The sequence below is a fragment of the Pelobates fuscus genome, chromosome 7 (assembly GCF_036172605.1).
Source record: "Pelobates fuscus isolate aPelFus1 chromosome 7, aPelFus1.pri, whole genome shotgun sequence".
NCBI classification, from domain to species: Eukaryota; Metazoa; Chordata; class Amphibia; order Anura; family Pelobatidae; genus Pelobates; species Pelobates fuscus.
Window position 1 is genome coordinate 63,943,371 of NC_086323.1, and position 24,929 is coordinate 63,968,299.

At 40.8% G+C, this 24,929-nt stretch overlaps 1 protein-coding gene across 3 annotated transcripts in view; it reads left to right on the forward strand.

The window, feature by feature from the left end:
* Nucleotides 1–2,428: 2,428 nt before the first annotated feature.
* ABCA4 (ATP binding cassette subfamily A member 4) overlaps nucleotides 2,429–24,929 on the forward strand; it is a 181,307-nt gene continuing 158,806 nt past the window's right edge. For 2 of the 3 annotated variants that reach the window (XM_063428352.1, XM_063428354.1), the window contains exons 1-2: nucleotides 2,429–2,709; nucleotides 17,712–17,803. In XM_063428352.1, the coding sequence (XP_063284422.1) occupies nucleotides 17,738–17,803 (66 nt within the window). In that variant the 5' untranslated portion in view covers nucleotides 2,429–2,709; nucleotides 17,712–17,737. Of the gene's footprint in view, nucleotides 2,710–14,050; nucleotides 14,154–17,711; nucleotides 17,804–24,929 lie in introns of all 3 variants that reach the window. The other variant, XM_063428353.1, reaches the window with a different exon arrangement.

Consider the following 24,929-nt stretch of genomic DNA (forward strand, 5'->3'; position numbering starts at 1 on the left):
GAGCATTGGATCGTTCTGTTAAGGTGCGTGGTTAGTTGGTTTCGTTTGTCTGTTAGCTCTCTGTATATCGTCGCTTCTAGGATCGCAATTTCTCTGCTGAGCTCAGTTATTTCCTCTACTGCCACCTTTTTGTGGGTCACGCATATTACTATAATCTGGCCCCGTACTACCGTCTTGAGTGCCTCCCAGCAGGTCATCAGTGTCACATCCTCTGTTTCGTTATCCTGGAAGTAGTCCCGTATTATTTGGCCCATTTTGTCCGTCACTATCACATCCGATAGGATTGATTCGTTCAGTCTCCAGGACATCTGTCTGGGCTTGAATAATGGTGATTTCACCCGTATGCGAATCGGGCAGTGGTCTGACCACGTCATTGGCAGGATTTCTGCTGATTTGAGTAGGGCCAAGTTGAGGTGTGACATCAAGAAGTCTAGCCTTGTATAAGTTGAGTGAGTCTGCGAGTAGAATGTGTAGTCCAGTGTCGTTGGGTTGAGCGCTCGCCAGCAGTCTGCCAATTGGTGTTGGTGTAGTAGGCGGAGTGTGTTCACATGTCTATTATGCGTGGTTGTTCCGAGTGCAAGAGTAGAATCTTGATCAGGGTGCAGTGCCAGGTTCAGATCTCCCCCCATGATCAGAGTGCCTTCTGCGAACTTCATCAGGGTATTTAGTGCGTTCCGAAGGAAGTGGAACTGTTTAGTGTTCGGGGCGTAGACATTGGCGAACGTGTAGGTTTGTTCGAGGATCATGCCTTTGGTGAAGATATACCTGCCCTGTTTGCATCTGACGGTTGTTTGTTCAGTGTATGAGGTTCTGCTGAAGAATAGGATACCCACTCCCAGCGTGCGTCTGTCCGGGTTGTTGCTAAAGTATCCCATTCTAAAATTGCGGTCCTTCAGTGCCGGTGCTCTTCCTTCTTGAAAGTGCGTTTCTTGGAGAAACTCTATTGATGCCCTTTAGTGTTTCAGGTCCCGCAAAAGTCTTGTGCGCTTCTCCCTGACATTTGAACCGTGTACATTATATGAGAGAATGGTTAGGTCTTCCCTGGCAAATCCGCCAGGTCCTGAGTCTAGCATCCTCCGGACGGCCACAGGGGTGGACGAGTCTGTTGTGGGGTACGGTTGGGGAGTATGTGGGTGTGTGGTGTTGTACCGCCGTGTGTATGGTCAGAGTTGGTACTTGTTCTGCGTCTATTTACGTCGCCTATATGGCCTCTGTAGTTCTGTAGGTGATTGGACAGTCGTCCTCGGTGTTTGACCATGTGGCCCGGCCTCTAAGGGGGCTGGGTCTATTCTGGGAGTTGTGTGTCCCCTGACAGGTGGGGATTCCTATGTCCTATGCCTGTGGGGGTGTCGAGTTTTCCGTCTGCGGTGGCTCAGTCCGCTTTGGGACGTCTAGTAGGTCTACGTGTATTTGTTGGTACTATACGCAATACCTGGTCTGTTACCTCCTAAGTGGCTATGTACTCGGAGCGCCCGTTCCGTGCCTTATTTTGTAGTGAGTATGGATCTCTGAGTGTGTGGTGTGGCGGTCTGTGTCCGGGCTGCCTCTTTTGTCTGTTATCGGCTCGTGTGTGCGAATTGGTTTGTTTGGCATCGGCTTGAACTGGGCCTAGCTATCACATGAGGTGGGGATGCTTTGGCATGGGGTGCCTTGTGAGTTGTATCGGGCCTGTGGGGTTCCTCCATTTGGTGTTGGTGTAGCCGTGATTCCCTAGCCCATGGCTTGTAACCTGTCGCCGCATGGTATGGGGCAGCGGTGGGGGTTGGAGATGTCCGGGGGAGGGCCCCCATGTCACCAAGTTGCATACGGTATCTGTGTTGTCGTCAGTTGCAAAGCATTGTTTGTGTTCTGAGAGGGATCTCTTTGATAACCAGTAAGGGCTTTTATTGACTTACAGAATGCAGGGAAATTGGAAAAAAAAATAATGCTCTCTGGTTTCTAGGTGCATCCTGCAATATTGGTTTGCTTTTTTATTTATATAATGTGTATATATATATGTTTTCACGGGGTACTTGGATGGCAATAGTTGTTACTAGTGTGCATTTAGCTTAATAAACTTATAACTTAATATTGATGCTCATGTTTACTGATACAATCTGTAGAATATATAATCATGTAAAATTTGTTATGCTTTTGTTTGTATAAACATATTTCATTATGAAAATGTTCTTTCCTGAGAAATATTATTATGCTAGCCTATGGAATGTGTAGGTTGTTTTTTTTAATAATAAAATGTCTGTAACTCACTTGCACAGCTTATAGAATACAAAAGCTAATTCTTAACCACACCGATCTGTCAGGCCTGTCTACTGCTTAGGATTCTGCAGACTATTAGCTTTCATAATTTAATATCCTAATTGGCCCTGACAGTTGTTTCCATCTAACGAGGTCAGCCTCGCTAAAGTACTGGATTACCAGCGAGATCCTTTCAAACGCTGTAATTGTTAGTTTGTTGCCATAATTTACATTAGGAAACAGATTCCGTCGCTAAATTCCCTTTTCCGTGTTAAACAGTGTTTCTGGCAAAACAAGTGTACTTTGGTCTGTCCGCCTGGCACCTCCATGTTGAAGCAAGGATTATAGAAATCTGATTATCACTGAGCTGTGAGCGTGGTAGAAACTGCCTTCAAGAAATGCATTCCTTTCGTGAAATGCCTGTCTGGGACTTTTCCGATGTTTCCTCAATGCTGCATCTTCTCTAAACATCAAGTAAGTTTTTTTTTCTCGTTTTTTTTTTCATTTGATTTGTTTATTGCCCGGACTTCCAGTGTTTTTGTAACGTTTCAGTTCTTTTTTTGAGTAGTTTCGTGTGGGCCTTCAAACACCAGGATGCAATCACACATATGAAGAATAACAGTTTTCCTTACTGGAGTTAATGTCAGCATTTTAACACTCTGGCCAAATCTATGAAACGTAATGTGTTGATCAACAGAAATATATATACTTTGTTTTGAATGTGATGTAGCTATGTGGATACATTTTTGTTAGCCAAGGGGCAAACTTAAAGACTGAATTATTAGTGGTGATGATATATGTATTTAGCACCAGCATGTTTAGATTTAGCATGTTAGAGTGTGTGGGTTATCATAGGTAAAGATAACATTGTGGGTGAGAGTTTTTAAACTGTAGCTATTGTCCTGGAAAACTTTTAGTATTTTGTTTAATCATTGCTTTTAAAATGTGTCTCATTGCACAATAGGAATAAAAAAGGGCTGTATCAAACAAATGATACCGTTGTTTTTTGTGGATCCTGACTATACAACACATGTGCATTACTTTATCAACTAGAATACTCACACCTTTACGAAATGAACAAATAGCAGAATCCATATGAATTGGTCCCTGTGTCCCACACATAAACACACATAATAATAGCACACATTGCTTGTAAATGTCACAGTAGTTTAATTCTCATTTAAAGATTGCTGGCACTGGGGAATTTTAAACTGTCCTCATAGTTCAGAAAAGAGTCCCATTGAATGTCATTTTAGGCTCCGGGAAAAATAAAAATGTAAAGCAAATTTGCCACTTCCGGGAAATTGATACAATCTGTAACCTACCTGAATGTTACCTGTTGGTTGTGCTGTTATTTTCAAAAAATGTAATTCCATTAAACATGGAGCTTGCTGTATCAAGATTCAGAGGCAACCAATAAGGCATGACGTAGACCATATTTAGCACAATTTAAAGGCTTTCATAATTATTCACTAGAATGGGGGGGGGGGGGGGGGAGGGGATGTTATTGTACAAAAGTTTTTAAGAATTAAAGAATGGACAACAGATTTTTCACAGGGGGTTTATTATCAAACAGTGATTTAAAAAACAAATAGCGAAATTCAGACTAAAACAATCACAATGTTGTCGTTAATGGTAAATTTTCAAGCTGGACAGAGGTGGCAAGTGGTGTCCCTCAGGGGTCTGTTCTGGGACCCCTTCTATTTAACATTTTTATAAATGATCTTGAAGACAGCATTGAAAGTCATGTTTCAGTGTTTGCAGATGACACAAAACTTTGTAAAATAATACAATGTAAGCAAGATATTACTTTGCTGCAGAAGGATTTAGATAGACTGGAGGACTGGGCACTCAAATGGCAGATGAAATTTAATGTTGAAAAATGCAAAGTTATGCTATTCGGCGTAAAGAATACACAAGCAACGTATACCCTTAATGGAAGCGAATTAGGGATAACAACACACGAAAAGGACTTGGGAATTGTTATAGACAACAAACTATGCAACAATGTGCAATGTCAATCAGCAGTGGCCAAGGCCAGTAAGGTATTGTCATGCATGAAAAAGGGCATTCATTCTCGGGACGAGAATATCATTTTGCCTCTCTATAAATCACTGGTAAGACCACATATTGAATATGCTGTGCAATTTTGGGCACCTGTTCTAAAGAGGGATATCATAGCACTAGAAAAAGTGCAGAGGCGGGCTACAAAATTAATAAAAGGAATGGAACATATCAGCTATGAAGAAAGGTTAACAAATTTAAACCTATTTAGTTTAGAAAAACGTCGCCTGAGAGGGGATATGATAACATTATACAAATATATTCGGGGCCAATACAAACCATTGTGTGGAAATCTATTCACAAACCGGACTTTACATAGGACACGAGGCCATGCGTTTAGACTGGAAGAAAGAAGATTTCGTCTAAGGCAAAGGAAAGGGTTTTTTACTGTAAGAACAATCAGGATGTGGAATTCTCTGCCTGAAGAAGTGGTTTTATCAGAGTCCATACAGATGTTCAAACAGCTACTAGATGCATACTTGCAAAGACAGAATATTCAAGGATATAATCTTTCAATGTAGGGTAATAACTGCTTGATTCAAGGATAAATCTGACTGCCATTCTGGGGTCAAGAAGGAATTTTTTGTCCTAGCTTGTTGCAAAATTGTGCTTCAAACTGGGTTTTTTTTTTTTTTTTCTTTTGGATCAACAGCAAAAAACAGGTGTGAGGAAGGCTGAACTTGATGGACGCAAGTCTCTTTTCAGCTATCTAACTATGTAACTATGTAACAATAAACTGTGATTATAATAGTTGGAGAACCCCAATTCACTGCTTAGTGAACGTACCCCATTGTTTACTAAATCAACCTGGCCTCTGACCCTTTGAGCATGAATACATTGCAAATACATTGTTCTGACAAATATTAACCTGCAATGGGAACAGACATTCTTAATCAAGAAACATTTTGCTTAAAAGGTAAACCGTGCAGTGTTAAATCTATAAAACCACTGAACCTGCTTTTAGCAGGAGAACTTGTTAAAAGTTGGCTCTTTTGGCACAGGTCACAAGATGGCTCCTAATCATTAGACGTGCATTCGTTATAGGACGAATATGATTTTGTTTGAATTTTCATACTTTTTTGTATTCGTTTACTATAACATAAGCGAAAGTCCTAGATACGAATTATATATGAAACGAAAGGGCAAATGCCGAATGCATTACCTTTTCGTTTCAGTTTTTTCGTTTAATAGACTCCGTGCTGCAGGAGAATTAACCCCCACAGCACTGAGGAGAAAGAACATACAGTCCAACATTTCAAATAGACAAAAGGGGTATGGCCTATGCGGGCTGTTTTGAGAAATTGTAGGTGACTTATTAATAAGAATTCAAATAATTCGAATAAATGTCATTCAGTGAAACGGGAATGCCATCAAGGTAAAGTTTTGATCGGCCAGACATGAGGCACTAGTCCAAAACAGTTCCAGGAAAATAGGTTTCCTGGTCAGTCTCCGTTCATGAGCTTCCTGTGTGAACACCATGCAAGGGAATCTCTTCGTTTCAGAATACGAATGAGAAAGAGATGAGGATATGATGTTACACTATAACTCTGCCCTCTCCACACAGAACATGATGGTAAAATGAAGAATCTTGAGATGGTATTCTCCCGTTCTCATACAAGTTCCACTCATCCAATCGATAAGGTGGTGGAGTAAATATGATTGGGCTGAGTGAGTGATAGGGGACACATCAAGGGGAGATAGGCAGAGGGAAACAAGTTGGAGAAGGGAGAATGTGAGAAGAGGACACAAGTGGGAGAAAGAAAGGAATATTCAAGATTAAAGTCCCACAAGTGCACCCTTTCTCGCTACATTGTATCCAGGCTGGAGATGCACATGGGCAAGTTTAAATTGAGAAGACCCCATGTGCAAATCAAATATACCGATGAATCCTGTTTCATTTCAAACTGAATGTACTAAGTCTTCTACATAGTCTAATGCTCTTTTAGCCACTACTACTTGTGATTAATGAATTAAAAACTGAAATAAATTAACAATTGAATTTTCCCATCGTTATTTCTAGACCACAATCTATATGCAAAATTGTGGTTTTATTCTAGATTTGTGTTGCAGATATTGTTTTAATAAAAATAACTAACTAGATATATATTTAATATAGGAAACAGTATAATGGTAAACAAGGTTCCCAAAAGGCAGGAATATTCTTTGTAAAGTGGGATTCCTAATTCAGAAAACAGACAACCCTACTTCCACGTTACTGGTACACAAGTAGGTCACGGCAGGGAATAGATGCATCAGCAACACATCATCGGTTTCTAAAATATAATCTCATTTAAGACGATTAGTGGTAATAATACCCTAATTTATTAGACCTTGCCAGCAAACAGAACCCTCCTCCATTCTGTGCTTTACAAAGGTACAGGAAGAGGGTTTGAAACCTATAAAAGGAATACTAAATTGTCAGGAATAAAAACTTTGATTCCAAACGCTGTAGTGTCTCAGTCTCTATCTAGATAGGTATTTCTTTACCATCCATTCCCATAAAAATGTGTTTTACTTTTCTTTTAACATGGCCAAGGCTCCTACGGCGCCGCTTACCACCCCACTCCCGCGACGTCACATAGAAAGAATATCATCAGATTCATCCATACAAAAGCACTTAACTGATGCTCCTCCATGAGCGTTACAGTCACATGATCAAGTTTTAGTCAGATGTTGCATCAAGAAGCTCTTCTAGTAGGTGGGTGTGACAAACTGAACCTCGTCACGGTTTCTTGGAGGGGCCTGCTGGCCATCCTCTTGCCTCGGGACTATGGGCCCTGAAATATTCCTTGCCCAATGCACTTGAAAAGGCTCTGTTCATGTGAGGTATGTACTTTTGTACTCCAGACAGAGAGACCACCGACCATTGACCCCCGATTCCCTGGAACTGTTTTGGGCATAGGACCATGTGCACGGTCGGGTCAAAAATAAGCCTTCCAGGAAATTCCTGAACCCCTGAACTGATCTGGGTGATTTTTGAAAATGTTGGTCACCCAGATTAGGGCTATCAGGGGATGTAATTTGTGGGGTTTTATATATTTTTAGGGTACTTTTGGGGTGTTTTAAAAAAGTATGTTTTCTGTGCTTGGAGATAATTGGATTAGAATTAGTACAGTTACTGATCCAATTATCTCCCAGGCAGAGGGGAGGAATTGTGTGTGAGTGTTGTGCCTTGTAATTGGTCTGTGAAGTTGCAAATCAGTCTACCATCAGGTCCATGTGGGTGTACACAGGGCCGGATTTAGATGAAAAGAGGCCCTAGGCTATTCCACTTATGAGGCCCTTTCACCTCCCGTTTTTAAGTTTGTAAATTACATGAGAGACAATAAAATACATAATTACTGTGATATATATCAATATGTTAAATAAAACATGTTGTGATTGGTACTAACCTTTATAAAAAATGTGGCACGGATAATACATTTAAAAAAAGTTGAGATGAGGAGAGGGGGGGTGATTGTGAGAGGGAGGGGGGTGATGAGGAGAGGGTGGGGGCTGCCTGGTGGTCCGGTGGGGTCCCTGGTGGTCCGGTGGCCCTCATTTCCGGTCTGCAGCTCCGCAGAGCTGCAGACCATGGATCTCGCGAGACCCAATCAGAGCGTTGCCGTGGTAACCCGCGGCAACGCTCTGATTGGGCAGTGCACGCGAGATCCATGGTCTGCAGCTCTGCACATTGCGGAGCTGCAGACCGCCGGTCTCGGCGATCGCGGCAGGAGGGGCATTGCAGTCTGCCCCGGGCTTCCCCCTAGTAAGTGGCACCCGGGGTGGACCGCCCCCCCCACCCTCCCCCTTAGTACGCCACTGGTCATATCATATGCGTAGAATTTCTCCTTATTTTCGGATCAGTGTTTTAGTGTTCACTGTTTTTAGAATAGTGTAATTTAAATTTTGCTAACAATTTGAGTGAAGGCCCCTCTTGATCTTGAGGCCCTAGGCTGAAGCCTAATTAGCCTAGAGGAAAATCCGGCCCTGGGTGTACCCCTTGCATGGGGATTGTCATATAAGGCCAAGTGTGGCTCCCATTAAACTGAAATTCGTTTACCCCTTCATGAAGTCTTGGCTCATGTTTGGGGGATTCACTCTGGGGATTGCTATAATCACAATACTGATACTGACAAAATCTGGATTTTTTGTAAACTGGGTGTACCATACAGGTGCTTAGTGGATGCTGTGTTTGTAGACGTAATTAACATATGTTGGGTGTGAAACACAAGTTGTTCTACATCGGAGAGACTGACAGATGTGCTCTACCTCTGATTTGGCTACTATGTGATAGACTCACATTTCATAGACATCATCCATTGACTAGATTTTAACTTTTATTTTGGAGACCTCACAATATATAGCTGACTATCCCTATTTATAAGGTTTAGGGTAACCAACCATGTCTTCCTTACTTGTTAAATAGACCTTATTTATTCTCTCCACCAACCCTTTAAATGTCTCACTTGGGGTCCTTGGTATGAAAGGTAACATTTAGTAGAACTAAAATCTTTTTGTGCTTTTTTTCTTGTAGTTCTCTAGCAATAAAATCAAAGGGTCCTCATTAATGGCAATTTCTGTATATACATTGCGTTGATCATAGACTCAATATAAAAAAACTAGCAACTATGTAACTATGCAATGCAGCAACATTTTAGATGAGAGTAGGTTTGCCATCATTCTCAGAAAATCTCATTACTGTCTAGATCACTTGTGAAATGTAGTCCACGGTAGCTCTAGTATTGTCCATACTGAAAGAGAAGTCCTGCGCTCACTCCCATCACTCCGCGGGTCCGCTTAGGAGGGGTCTGCCTTGACGTTGGCAGGCGGGCATTCCCTCCAATGGCCATTGGAGCAACTAAATGGCCTCCATTTGTCTAAATATACACAGGGATTAAGGAGAGAGCACAGGTAAACTTTTTTTCTTTGTTTTTTAACTATATATTGGGGCTGATGTGTACTGTGGTCATTGCTGCTGCCCAGGAGTGATGGGAGTGAGCACAGGTAACTTTTTTCCTTATTGTCCATACTGGTTGATGACTGTTACAAGTTAGGTTTCACTATGGTATAAAATGCTCCACTAATGAGCAAATCATAGAAGTGCTGCACTGCAAGCATGGTCGTCAGCCAGATGGGAGTTGAACTCCAGCAAGCGGTCAGTTCCCCTGTGTGCAGATTGGACATTGCTGTTCATCCACAGAACTGGTTTCTAAAACATATTGCTTTCATTGGCCAATTTCCAGTACATATTTCTGTCTGTGGATGAAACCCCTGTTGTTTCTAAAGGCACAGTTGGAGCAGGCGTGATACTGTATACTCAGTAGTTGTGTTTGCACATTCTTGGATGGATGCAGCAAGGAACGCTTGGCTTTTGGCAGAGACCTTTATTTTAACTTGAAGTCATCAAAAATATCTGCAGACTCTGCGTTACCTAGAACTCCCTCCTACAAACTCATGCTAGAATTTCTTTGCTGAACCTGTCAAAAAGACCAAGTTCGGCATCTTTAGAGCTCTGTAAGATCTACATCCCTTTATATAAATAAAGCCTCCCAAGTTATTTCAAAACCACTTGTCATTTTTGCGATAAAGATTGCATATATCACAACCAAACACTATGGCTGGCAATAAATGGAATCTTATATTTGCTTTTTCGCAACACTTAAACACTTGAGTCAAATTGCTGTTTTATTATCTATAAGTTGGAAGTGTGTTTGTGTATATCTATACATACATACACACATATATATATATATATTAAGGGGAGGTTATGCATGTATGTACACATACACTCACACACACACACACACATATGTATGCATAATTAGCATTGCATCACATATACCTATATAAACAATAAGTGTTATTTCATATATGTCAGCAAGCCAATACTTAGCGGTCCGATGATCACATGGCGCCACGATCCTGCAATCGTAAACTTTACTTTAGCTGCAATACGTATATTATGAACACGAGTACTTGGTAAGCCTTTGGTACCGTACATTTATAGAGACTTCTGTTTGTGCGAGTATATGTGATTATACTTTGAAACGGTTGTAGATAGCAGTAACTTTTACACGTCACATGTTTTTTATCACATGTCCTTTTTATCACTGACACTAATTCCTCTTGTTTTTACTGCCCCATCATGTTTTGGGGGCATGGTTACCTCAATAACACCTCCAGTCTATAAAAGTGTAGTTTGCCAAGTGCACATTGCCCTGTTGTGGTTCTTTAGTGTCCCAATAGTGCATTAATATTATCCTCATCTATTCTGGTATTTGACACTGCTTTACCCTGACTTTTCTATATTCTGGTTTCCTTGACCTGGCTTTGTCTTTCATATATTTGATTTCTGGCTTCCTTCGACCTTGGCTTGTTTTGAACCTCCTGTCTGGTATTATATTACACTTGTACAGCCCGGCCTCTCTAAGTACCGCTATACATGCCAACTATTCTCTTACCCTCTCTGTCAGGTTCACATACAATATACATGTATATGAGCAGCATTTGTGTTTGATTCATGGACTACTTAAAATATGGAGTAATAATAATAGAGTATGTGTCTGAATGCAAGTGTGTACTCGTGGGTTGTTATGCATGTAATTGTCGAGATGTGTTTGTGTGCAAAGTCACTGTGTGATTTCAGGGGTATATGTGTTTGATTTTGAATGTATGCATTCAGGGTTGTACATTTGTGAGTGGTCATTGTTTATGTGAGAATACAAGTGTCATGTTTTTGGGGAAGTACCGTATAATATTCCATTAGTGTGGATGGTTGTGTTATATGTAATTGATTTAATTTTGGCACTAATTTCATTTTTATCCCCAAGTCCTCTGTAATACTAAAAGAGAAATAACACATCCAAATATATTATTTGTGATGTTACAACTTTAAAGGGACAGTATTTAAGTAAATAATATTGCACATTGGAATGTTTCAATGCAGTGTATTGAAGGGTTGGAGTTAAAACAGCATGTGTGAAGTCTATAATTAATGGTTCATGTAATCCCAGGGAGATCGCCCATTCAATCAAAGATTTGCATATGATTTATAGAGCACATTAGGGCTTGGATTGGATAGGATTGGATTGTGCATGGTAGAGAAAAACATTGTTGGAGGAACTTATGTTTTATATGAGAGAGGGGAAAATGTACCTGTGGGATGAAGCCCCTAGTCTTTTTGTCACCTAGCTATGTCTGGGCCCTATGTGTGTTGAGTTTCAGTGTGTTGATGTGAATGCAGTGTATGTGTGGTAGTTTTCAGTGTGTTGATGTGAATGCTGTGTATGTGTGCTGAGTGTAAGTGTATCTGTGGTGTTTCAGTGCATCTCTGGTAGTTTTCAGTGTGTTGATTTGAATGCAGTGTATCTGTGGTAGGTTTCAGTGTGTTAAAGGGAATGCAGTGTATCTGTGGTAGGTTTCAGTGTGTTAAAGGGAATGCAGTGTATCTGTGGTAGGTTTCAGTGTGTTGATTTAATGCAGTGTATGTTGGTTAAGTTTCAGTATGTTGATGTGAATGTAGTGTATGTTTTGATCTTGCTCTATAATCCCATGTCTTTGACGTAACTCTTTACAGCAATTTTAATTACACAGATGTCACATTAAAAGACAACGGATACGTCCAAGCATTTTTACTTTTTATTTATTTTAACGTTTATTCTTAGCTCCTGAATTTAACAAACATGTTTACTAGTTATGAAAAAATTAATTAACAAGAAACGTAGAAATGCAAACCGTTGTACACTGGAAGAGCCTCCATCTTGGCTCCATGTCAATCATTGTTAAAAGTCTGCAGTTTTCTGTCATTAAACACAATAAGGAGATTTATCAAAATGTTGTTTTCTAAAAAGTAGTGCAAAATAAGGGGAGCTGTCCCCAATGGAATATTTCTGCGGATTCCACTGTTTTTGTATGGTGATTGCCCTGCTTTTAGTACTTGAGACCACTTTTTAGAACAGAGCACTTTGGTAAATCTCCCCCCCATAGTTCTGTTTCTCCTCCTCCAATGCATTGTGTAACCCAATGATGCCTGGAATAACATGGAGTGTGATGTTATATGCTTAATGTTTACTATACATTTAAAATAACACTCCAGGCATCATAATCAGTACAGCGTGGCCTGGTGCACCCCTAATGTAAGTGGTCAAATCTTTTTCGGTTTGACTTCTTACCTGGTGTCTGCCTGAGTCTGCTTCCTGCCTCAATGAAAGCTAGTGTATCAGATCCCAGGGAGATCGCCCATGTTTTAAATATTCCAACTAAGGTGCAGTCACACTGGGAGTGTGAAATCCCAGTACAATATGAAAATGCCCGTGCACCTAAATATTGAAGCAATGTTTCTGCTCTGATATTGAGCCTTTATTAAGCCTTTTGATGAGGGTTTAGTAGCAGAGCTGAAACATTGATTTAAAGGAACACTACAGGGTCAGAAATACAAATGTGTATTCCTGATCCTATAGTGTTACACTAACTATTCGGCCCCCTGGTCCCTCATTGCCCCCCTTAAGCGAGTAAAACTCACCTTATCAAGTGCCACACGGCTCTGCTGGCGCCAGCTCAGCCCCAGATCAAGCTCCTTGACTGACATCAGAATTGATGATCTCAGCCAATCACAATGCTTTCCCATAGGAAAGCATTGGATTGGCTGAGATCGTCAATTCTTATGATCTCAGCCAAGGAGGCCGGATATTTTGTGAGTGCAATCATAATAAATTTCATATTATTATTTTATTGGTACACTATGTGGGTGTCTTTCTCTTAAATCCCTTTCAAGGACAAGAGTGAAGAAGATCAAGCTCCTTCGACCTCCAATTTTATATATGCCTGCAATCAGTTTTATCTAGTGAGTGCATTTCAGCCACTAGACCTTATTGGTGTTTAGATCTACTGCACCATTATTTTGTTATTTCTCTCTCTATCTTTAGATTGTATTTTTGTATGTCTATTTAAAGAAGACTTAAGGGAGCTTCTTACAATCTATTGTAACACAAGGGTAATTTATATTTTAAATATTTTCTTACCCACTTTTGGTGTGCATGTGTATTGTACAGTTATATATATCGCTTATAACAGGGATAGAACTAATCAAAAGAATGGAATCTGCTGTGGCTCAGAGGCAGTATGGCAGGCCCAGGACATTGAAAGACCCAGGATCAAATCCCCTGTTGGCACTTGTTTACAGCCACGCCTGGCCATCTGGATGGCATGGGGTTTACCCTGACATTTTCATTCCCACCACACCAATAGTTGACAACCAATTAGGTTTGAAATTCCTGAAAAGACATCAAAATTCCCCAAAATGGGGAAGATTTCTCTGATCTTCTCAACAGTCCAATTACAGAGACAGAACCTTCTGCAACCATTTCTAGTCTCAAACTAGGCAAGACGCCTGGCCCAGATGGTTACACTGCAGAGTACAACAAATGTTAAAACCTCCCATCTTCCAAACATTAACTTCACTATTTAGCAAAATCTACATTGACGGTCAACCTATTGACTCCATAAATTTAGCATGAACAACTGTCATCCCTAAACCAGACAAAGATCCCACACTCCCCTCCTTGTGCCGCTCAATTTAGCTCTTAAATTTTGATTTAAAATTTCTTGCCAATATAATAGCCTCCATACATTTTTGCCAGATATCTTAACCTCACACCAATTAGGTTTTGTAAAAGGAAAACACTTAGTGGTAGAGATACGCCGCACTTTAACAACTGTAGCTTGAGCCAATCAAGTTGATTCTTCACTGATACATCCCTTTTCTTCTCAGCTTCGATGCGGAGAAAGCCTTTGAGGGTGTGACCTGGCCTCATCTTATCAGAATTTTGAAATTAAGATATCTTGGCTCTATTGCATTTATTAAAAACCTACAGGTGAGAACTTGAACTTGAACTTGCTTCACAACCAAAGGCTTGTATTCGTCTTACTTTGAGATAAGTGGAAGTTTACACCAGCGGTGTCCCTTATCTTACTTACTTTTTAATCTTGCAATAGATCCCTGTTGTGGGCTCTTGAAGCCCTCCGGAGTTTAGTGGAATTCCAATTGGAGGTGTAACTCTTAAAGTGTTGACATTTGCAGATGATTTATTGTGGTTTATCAACAATCCCCCACTTTCATGGAAGCTGGTATTTTACATCCTCACCAACTTCTGTAGGATAGCTGGATGTATGATTAACTGGCAAACATCTGCTGCCCTTTTTTAATACTGGTCCTTAACCCAGGGAACTCACTGATATGCAATTCACATGGTCTAACTCAAAATGTCCATATCCCTAGACAATTGTCACAACTCTATCATGTAAATATACCTCCAATCCTTCATTCTGTAGCTGTAGACTTATATAGTTGGTCCCAATTACCACTTTCTCTTTTATGCAAGGTAAGTCTGTTTAAATGAATCAGCTTCCCTAAAATACATTACCCAAGTCTTACCTCTATTTTTATCAAACGAAGGTAAATAATTTCCCAATAAAAAGCTCCCCCACTTTCTATGGAAGAGGGCATTGCCTACTTGCATCTGACAAAACTCGACCAATATAAATGTATTTGGACTCAACTTGCTAAATATTAAAGACTATCATTTATTGGTCCAGATACACCATTCATTGGATTGGATCTCAGGAGAGAACTACTACTAAGAAGTCCACTTAGACTTGTAGCTTGTGAGCCCTCTTTCTCTGTTATTGCTCTTGCATACTCTCCGATCTTCCTTACCACTACCACTACCAATAGAAACTATTATTATTGTTCTCTCCATTTAAAGACTGGAGACTAAAACATAAAAAATTGGGGGCACACCCTACTAATTTATTATTTTAGACAATCATCAACAACTCATACTTCCAAGAGGGTGCTAACAACCACCCATTCTTAATGTGGGCTGGTCAAGGGAAACTTTCACTATATCATTTTGTAAACCTTTAGTAGTGTATGATTCTTAATATATCCAAAATTAAGGATACATTTGCAGATCTTCCACTCTCTTAGTTTGACTACTTCCAATTGAGGAACTATGTTGGGATGGCAAAATTGGATTTTGAAGACGCTGACTGGCAGAACCCAATGGGCTTACCTTTATGTTCCACACCTGTACCCTTATACTCTGTCTCACGACTCTACACTTTCTACCACGTTATTGACTGGGATACCCTAAAAACTGGTCCATCACAATGGCTACAACACTTCCCTGAGTTGACCATCGATGACCTCCTCAAACAATATGCATACCTAGTCAAATTCCTACCATTTTTCATATAATGTAAAATTACACTAAAAATATTGCACCATGCTTGTTATACACCCCTCAAATTAGTAAAAATTGGAAGGAAAGAGTCAGTGACTTGTTTTAAATGCCTTTCAGAGACAGCAGGAATGTATCACTGTTTCTGTTACGGTCTACGTATTAAAACATTCTAGGGTGTGGCGACACAATATCTCACAACACATAATCGACCCTCTATCTCAATTACCCTAGATGTTGCTCTTTTTACATACGTGACACAGCACTACACACAAATACACCGCTCCATTCATACGCACATACTCTATACAAAAATGTGCTGACATTCAAACCTACAAACACTGCTCAGTGCTAAATATAAACTTGCAAGCATGGGCAAATGGTAGATCCCCAGCTTGCAAACCATTGTGGGAGTTGTACGACACATGGGGATCTATATTCTTTTCCATCCTTGCGATAGGGGCCCCCAAACAATTCTTGAACTGAGGCCTGCTCGACTTTAGTTATGCCACTGTTAAATATATAAATATAGATTTTTGTAGAGGTCTTATCTGTTCCCTCTATTTGTGAATAAAATTAGCATTTAGTGTCTGTCTCCTAGCCAGCAGTCATCTCTTTTTTGGAGCCTCAGGCAGAATCAAAACAAACATGTTCCGTCATCTAGCTAGTCGTTTTCTGGATTACACATCCATATGTCAAGTTGCAGATATGGAATTCTACCGTACAGCTGATTGGCCTAAATCCATGTGAAATGCAATTTGGCCAAAACTGATGCAAAAGTAGAGGACTCAGAAAACATTTTCAGTTCAACTACTTTGGCCAATAATTAGCAATTTCCTTGTATGACCTGAGATTTAGCATGAAAGTGAAAAATGAGGACAGAGGCTGTCACACAAAAGCCTCTTACTTTTTAAAACTGATAAATAAATGACATCCTAACAATCTGCCATAAATTAATTAAAGGGTATACGTGACATTTTAGTTGGATAATTTGGACTAATTTGATTGCCCAATTAAACCACCTGTGCTTAAGAAGTTGTATATTAAAAAAAAAAAAACATTCAGTGATCTGGGGGAATTAGGATTTAAAGGCAGCAGTGTTCCTAGCTATTACCATAAACCAACACCGCTCCTTTTACCGTTTCGCTATTGGACCCAAACATTGCAAAATATCCATTGCAAAAGGTCCATTATAAAATATCCATACAGCCCCTTACTGCTTACTGAATATCCTAAATGCGTATCACCATTATTCCTGTATATAAAACAAGTTTTGGATTTCAGTGAGAGTTTCAAGTTCATATTTATGGTCCTAAAATAACCAATATTGTTTTGTTTTTTTTATTAAACAAATAAATGTTATACAAGTAATAACATTGAGTCATATACTACTAGCCAGTCCTTAAAAGTCACCTGCCACTGCAAGCCATATATTACTCAGCAGGGTAGAAAACTTGCTAGGGCTATATTTTCACATAACTAGTGGCAAGTGGAAATTTTAAGCCCGAGAGAGACTTTCCAAAGTTCAACTTGAGATACACAGGTGTAATATATATTACTGTTGTGCAACATACAATATACACACTCACATACATATAAACACATATTATAGATACTCACATACATATAAAACAGATATTATAGGGTTTTCCCTTAAAGTTAAGTGCAAATTTTACCAAAAAAAGACAAACTTAGCAAATTTATCCACTTGGCTCTTTTGCCCAAACATCAAATAGATATATTACTCAGTTTAGTGAATATCATTAAATGTGTATCGCCATCATATACAGAAATAAGGTATACAAATTATACCAAACAAGTGGAGCGCTCTAAACAGTAGAGGGGTTTACTCACCCCTCTACTGTTTAGAGCGCTCCACTTGTTTAGTATAATTTGTATACCTTATTTCTGTATATTTGTTTTTTATTGTGGGTAAGGGGTATTCCACTTTTAGTGTTGAGCAGCTTTTACATTTTGGGCACTGTAAAGAAACACTTTCTATCTCTTTATTGAGGTAGTTTTCTCTATTGATTAAGTGTATCACCATCATACCTGTTTGTGGGGAAAAAAGTATTATAGTTTGTTTTCAGTGAGATTGTCAAGGACACATTTATGGTCCTAACATTCCCGATATCAATTATTTCTATTATTTGATGAAACATTTAATTTTGTCATTTTTATTGCTTTCAGACTGCTCACAACTCGGCCGCGGCAGAATGAGATTCAAATCTAAAGTCAAACTTCTGCTATGGAAGAATTGGATACTCCGCAAAAGGCAAAAGGTAATATCCCCAAACATAGAAGGGGTTCATTCCCTTTCAGTGAAAACTGCCTTATTAAAAAAAAAAAAAATCATTGTACAGCGCTAAGGAATCTGATGGTGCTATATAAATAATAAAATAATAATAATAATGTATGTCTATATCATCATCAACATAGAAAAATGAAGAATTGGGGGGGGACGGGGGGGAGAGAAATGAACATGCATTTCTCAGCAATTGTGCTGCTGTAAAGACCAAATTATATACAAAATACAGATTAAGGTCCAGCACACACAAAAAAATAGTTTTTTATTTTTACTTAAAATCACCTCTCTTAGCAAAACAAATATGGGGATTCAGCTACACCATATGACCAAATTGTGTTAAGCTCACCATCACGGTACCCCAATATCAGTGGGTCCTACACTCATTTTAATATGGGAGATTAACATGCTAGCTGTGTATTTATTTGTGTCTGTATACTGTTCCTTAATCAGTATTTTGTATAAATCACGATCAACAGACATCATTTTTTTGAATGTGGACATTACAAGTACTCAAAGAATTACCGTAAGTGATATTTAATATACACAAAGGTTTTAGGGAATCTTTCCTTTAGACAGCTAGATTAAACACTTGATCAAAATGCCCTTTTGTTCCCGTACACAAGAGGGAAAGACCTCTATGGTATGTCGTGGGCTGATTTTATATGATGTAGAAATCATTTTATACATTTATTTTCAGTTTTATCTTCTTTTGAACGGTGTGATTGTGATTTGTTGCAATTGCTACATTTTCTGCTGGTCATGCTAAAGCTATTTGATAATCGGGTGCAATTCTTAATATCAAAAGGTTATTTAATAGTTTTATGGTGTAACAAGGATGATCATAGATTTACCGAGCAAACTTTATTTTTTAGTTTTAATAATCATATATTTCACTTAAAGGGAAACTATAGTGCCAGGAAAACAAAGTTGTTTTTTCTGGCACTATAGTTCCCTATAGTGCCCCCATTCCTCCTTGTCACTTACCTCAGTCCAGCGCCAATGTCCCTTGGCGCTGGCTCAGGTCCACCTCTGCTCCTGCATAGGGCAATGGCTGTGCTCGCATTAGGATTAGGAAAAAAAAATAATTAATCACTGCACTTATTACCTATTTGTTCTTGTTCTGCCTCTAGGTCAAATTGCCTAGATAGGGCATCAGCCTTAACGTTCTTGAGACCTGGTCTGTACATGATAATAAAGTTAAAGCGTGACAAGAACAATGACCATCTAGCTTGTCTAGAAGACAGCCTTTTAGAATCACCAATGTATGCCAAGTGTTTGAGATCTGTTATGATCAGGAGTGGATCCCATGAAACTTCTAAAATATGTCACCATTCTTTCAGAGCTAGGATAATGGCTAACAATTCTCTGTTACCAATATTTATTTATTATTTATTATTTATTATTGCCATTTATATAGCGCCAACAGATTCCGTAGCGCTTTACAATATTATGAGAGGGGGATTTAACTATAAATAGGACAATTACAAATAAACTTACAGGAACAATAGGTTGAAGAGGACCCTGCTCAAACGAGCTTACATTCTATAGGAGGTGGGGTGTAAAACACATTAGGACAGGAATTTACAATCAAATAAGGTGGGCTGCCCTTTAGGAGAGGGCAAGAGACAGGTATGTGAGGTAGGGGTTAGTCTTGGAGGCCATAAGCTTTCCTAAAGAGATGGGTTTTAAGGCACTTCTTAAAAGATGCAAGACTAGGGGAGAGTCCGATGGCGGTAGGCAGGCTATTCCATAGGAAGGGAGCTGCCCGCGAGAAGTCCTGCAAGCGCGAGTTGGCCGTACGAGTGCGGACAACGGACAGGAGGTGGTCACGGGCAGAACGGAGAGACCGAGAAGGGACATACCTATGGATCTGTGAGGAGATATAAGAGGGGCTAGAGTTGTTCAGTGCTTTATAGGTGTGAGTTAGTACCTTGAATTGACTCCTATAGCATACAGGAAGCCAATGTAATGACTGGCAGAGGGGTGAGGTGTGAGAGAAACGACTAGAGAGGAAAATCAATCTAGCAGCAGCATTCATTACGGACTGTAAGGGTGCAGTACGGCTATTGGGGAGACCAATCAGGAGAGGGTTACAATAATCCATGCGGGAAATTACTAGAGCATGGACAAGCTCCTTGGTAGTATCTGGTGCAAGAAAGGGGCGGATGCGGGCTATGTTTTTAAGATGGAATCTACAGGATTTGGCAACATGCTGGATGTGAGGCTCAAAGGTGAGACCAGAGTCAAGTATGACGCCAAGACAGCGCGCTTGCAAGGATGGACTGATGTTGGTACCACAAACTTGGAGGGAGAGCGAAAGAGGAGGATCAGTATTAGGAGGAGGAAAGACAAGGAGCTCAGTTTTTGAAAAATTGAGTTTCAGAAAGCGGGAGGACATCCAGTCAGAGATGGAAGAAAGGCAAGCAGTGACACGTTGCAGGACGGCAGGGGAGAGGTCCGGGGAGGAGAGATATAGCTGGGTGTCATCAGCGTACAGGTGGTAGTGAAATCCAAAAGAGGTAATAAGTTTGCCAAGAGAGGCAGTATAAAGAGAAAATAGAAGGGGACCAAGGACGGAGCCTTGGGGAACTCCAACTGAGACAGGGCAAGGGGAGGAGGTATCATTAGAAAAGGAGACACTGAATGAGCGTTGGGAGAGATAAGAGGAAAACCATGAGAGGACAGAGTCACAGAGACCAAGCGATTGAAGAGTTTGAAGAAGGAGAGCATGATCAACGGTGTCAAAGGCCGCTGAGAGGTCAAGAAGAATTAGTATGGAGTAGTGGCCTTTGGATTTAGCTGCGATTAGGTCGTTAGTAACTTTGATAAGGGCAGTCTCTGTAGAGTGGAGAGGGCGGAAGCCAGATTGAAGAGGGTCAAGGAGAGAGTTGGAATTGAGGAAATGAGACACACGGTTAAAGACAAGTCTTTCCAGAAGCTTTGAGGAAAAAGGGAGCAGGGATATGGGACGGTAGTTAGAGGGGGTGGATGGGTCGAGGGATGTTTTTTTTAGTATAGGTACTACAGTGGCATGTTTAAGGTCAGCAGGGACGATGCCAGAGGAGAGCGAGCAGTTGAAGATGTGTGTTAGAGAAGGCACGAGACAAGTGGAGAGAGATCTAATAAGGTGAGATGGGACAGGATCGAGCGGGCAAGTGGTGGGGCGAGAGGAGCAAAGAAGAGCAGCCACCTCTTGGTCAGTAGCTGGGGAGAATGTCTGAAGGGTAGGAAAGGCATGATCTATGTGTGATTGAGAAACAGAAAGGCAAGGAGGGGAGAATTCTTTCCTTAGCTGTTCAATCTTGTCAGTGAAGTAACATGCGAAGTTATCAGCAGTAAGGTTAGTTTTGGGGGTGGCCACAGCAGGGCGAAGAAGAGAATTAAAGGTGTGAAAGAGACGCCTGGGGTTGCGGGAACATGAACTAATGAGAGTGGAAAAATAGGACTGTTTGGCAAGGGCAAGGGCTGCACTGTATGAACACAATATGAATCTATAATGGAGAAAGTCTGATTGTGTACGAGACTTCCTCCAGGAGCGTTCAGCACAACGGGAGCATCTTTGCAGGTAGCGCGTTGATTTAGTATGCCATGGTTGGTGGCGGGTCCTCCTCGAGGTGCTTGTTTGGAGTGGCGCTGCAGTGTTCAAGGCAGATGTAAGAGTAGAGTTATATATGGAGATGGCCTGTGAAGGACAGGAGAGGGAAGGGATGGACAGCAGTTGTGAATCAATGTCAGCTGACAACTGTTGGAGATCAAGAGAATTAAGGTCCCTCCTGAGTTGAGGGGGGTTAGGCTGAGGTTTTTGGGTGAGGGGGTATGTGAGAGCAAATGATAAGAGGTGGTGATCAGAGAGTGGATATGGAGTGTTGCAGATATTAGATACTGTACATGCATAAGTGAAGATTAGGTCAAGGGTATTGCCAGCTACATGGGTGGGAGAATCTGCCCACTGCGATAGCCCGAGGGAGGAAGTCATGGAAAGTAGTTTGGTGGCTGCAGAGGTCAAAGGTGGGTTTATAGGAATATTGAAGTCCCCGAGAATTAGGGATGGAATGTTAGAAGAGAGGAAATAGGGTAGCCAGGCAGCAAAGTGGTCAAGGAAGAGAAGAGGTGTCATTAACCCTGTCACTTCCACGCTCTCCCCACTGTCTCGGCTGGGCCTATAGCCCACGCTCGTGACAAACTATCATAGTTATGTTCCGCTGGCGACAACTTTCTAGAAAAAAAAAACCACGAGGATGCAAAGGGATATCCTGACTCTCCCTCTGAGAAAGAACAGCCCCTACCCCTGTCTCAGAGGCGTCTACCTCTAGTAGGAAGGGTTTGCTAGTGTCAGGGTGTACCAATATGTCAGCAAAAGTTAGTAATTTCTTAAGTAGCTAAAAAGCTTCTTTAGACCATATATTACAGTTAACCCCCTTACGTGTCATATTGGTGATGGGGGCTGTCAGAGTAGAAAAACCTTTGATGAATCTCCTATAGTAATTTGCAAACCCAATAAACCTTTGAATGGCTTTTAACCCATTGGGTAATGGCCAATGTAGAACGTCTTCTAGTTTACGTGGGTCCATCTAAAAAACAGAGGCCGAGATATTATAGCCCAAGAACTGAGTAGTAATAGGTGACATACATCTCTCTTTACATTCTTTACACCATTCCAGTATTTCCCCTTTAGCCAATCAACACGGGGGTTATGCTTAACAAGCCATGGGAATCCAAGTATAATGGGACAAGAAGGGGAAGCAATTATCTGAAATGTGATGAGTTCTTTGTGTAACACTCCTATAGTGGTAGTGTTTCGTAGGTAATTAAAGGCTGAGAGAGTGGTCTCCCATCAATGGCCTAGATGGCCATAGGTGATGCTCTTTCCTTGATGGGTAGGAAGTGTTTACTGGCAAATTGTATATCGATAAAGTTTTCTGCAGCGCCTGAGTCAATCAGGGCGTTGAACGTAAAACTTATCTCATAATATTGAACAGCAACACTAAGGAGAAATCTACTTTGGGTAGTACCAGGGGACATATACATCACACCTAAGGCCAGTCCCCTATTGGATCTTAGGTGCATACTTTTTCTGGACGTATGGGACAAGCATTTCTTATGTGTCCTTTTTTGCCACAGTATAAGCAGAGGCCCTCTTTTCTCCTAAACTATGTCTCTGCCTCTGACAGTCTCATAGCCCCTAACTGCATAGGTTCAGGTTCAGACTGTACAAAAGGGCCAGGGACAACAGAATTGGAGAATCGAGGTGCTAGTGACATATTCATACGTCTGGTTCTATTTCTAGTTGTCTCCATGTTCTAGTTGTCTGTTATCGATATGCATCATATAAGTGATGTATTAATTTAACCTCCCTGGTAGTTCTTTGACTGCAATTTCGGCAAGGATAGCTTTGGACAATCCCTCTGCAAATGCAGTGATTAATCCGTTATTAGTCCAGTCTACCTCAGAAGCCAAGGTGCGGAATTCTATGGCATAATCTGAGACAGAACGGTTCACTTGTTGGAGACGCATTAGGGCAGTGTAAGCATTGTTCTCCCTTCCCAATGGTTCAAACGTTAATTTGAATTCTGCAAGGAATTCTTGGTAATTATGGGCAATAGTCTTATCACTCTCACATAATGGATTGGCCCAAGCTAAGGCTTTACCTTTCAGTTGGTTCATTAAGTACCCAATTTAAGCTCTATCCGTGGGGAAGGACCCAAATAAGGCTTAAAAATGGTACTCAATCTGATTGAGGAATCCCTAAACTTCTTGAGTATTACCTTCAAAAGGAGGAGGTGGAGATAGGGAGATAGTAGGTTAGTAGGTGCCTTATACACTATAGGTGTAGGTACAGTAGGCGGGGGTGTAACTGCCGGAGAAACTTCAGGCTGCAATTGAGTCATGCGTATTAGGAGCGTATTGAAAGCCTGGGCAAATTGATCCATGCGATGATCATTTTCCTCTACCTTCTCTCGCAAGCTGCTACGTGCTGACACAAATCTGCAGGATCTATGGCCCTGTCGCAATGTCAGGATTATAGTTGATCCACCACGCAGAATTGTATTACACCTAAAGACTAAGGATAACATCTAACCAGACCTTAGAATAGCCGGATTTAACATACCAGAGAATAGTCAAAATACCGAGGTCAGGGACACAGACTGAGACGCAACGATGAGGAAAGCCAGAAGTCAAGGATACCAGAAATCAGGGAAGTCAAAACAAAGCCAAAGACAAATAACAGAAAAAACACGATCAGGAGCACACTCTCGGATAACCAGCGAGTGGAAACCACGACAGGACACTCGCAAAAAGGTACCCGCTGGGGACTGGAACGGAGGGAGACCGGGCAGCTGCCCGCCGCGACCAATGTAAGTTAGAAACCTTTCTGTCAGCCCTCATTAGCCATGCCCCTGCCCACATGCATACCATGTCAGCCTTGGTCATATGTACATCATGCTAACAGACAGCCCTGTATGCTAGGCAAGTAGTGCCGCGCATGTATACAGGCAATCAGGAAAGGGTGTGAATGATGTGACCTGTGGCTTCATGCAGAGAGAGTGTGTTTGATTAGGCATTCACTCTGTGTTTTTAGTGACTTTTCTCTTGTGTCCCCAGAAGCTAAACAGAATAGAAAGTCACAGTGAGGGCAGTACATGTCTCTCAAGTCTAAATTCAGGTCAATTGAAAGGTTATAGGCTATCCAGACACAATGTTTAGCTGGGCTTTGGGTGGCCACGTTTTTACCGCTCTTGCTTAAGACATTTAGAATGCCGACTATGGGTTTTTGGTTTCTGTTGGTGGGGAGTTATAGAGCAACATGTTTCCCATTGTTTATTTATGGTATTGTCATTGTAACTCAGCTTCGTGTGTGTACTATAGCCCTCTTTATTCAGGGCAAGATTTACAGACAATATATTTATTGATGCTTTCACAAACATAAAATTGTGTAATAAAATGCTGCATGGGGATTGACAGCTTAAGTATCTGTTAAACAATCATTCCATGCCAATTTCTGAGACAATACCCATCTAATGACAAGTGGACTGGCAGTACAATAAATATGTTTAAGCACATGTCTGTCAACGTGTGGTTAAACCTACACATTAAAACAG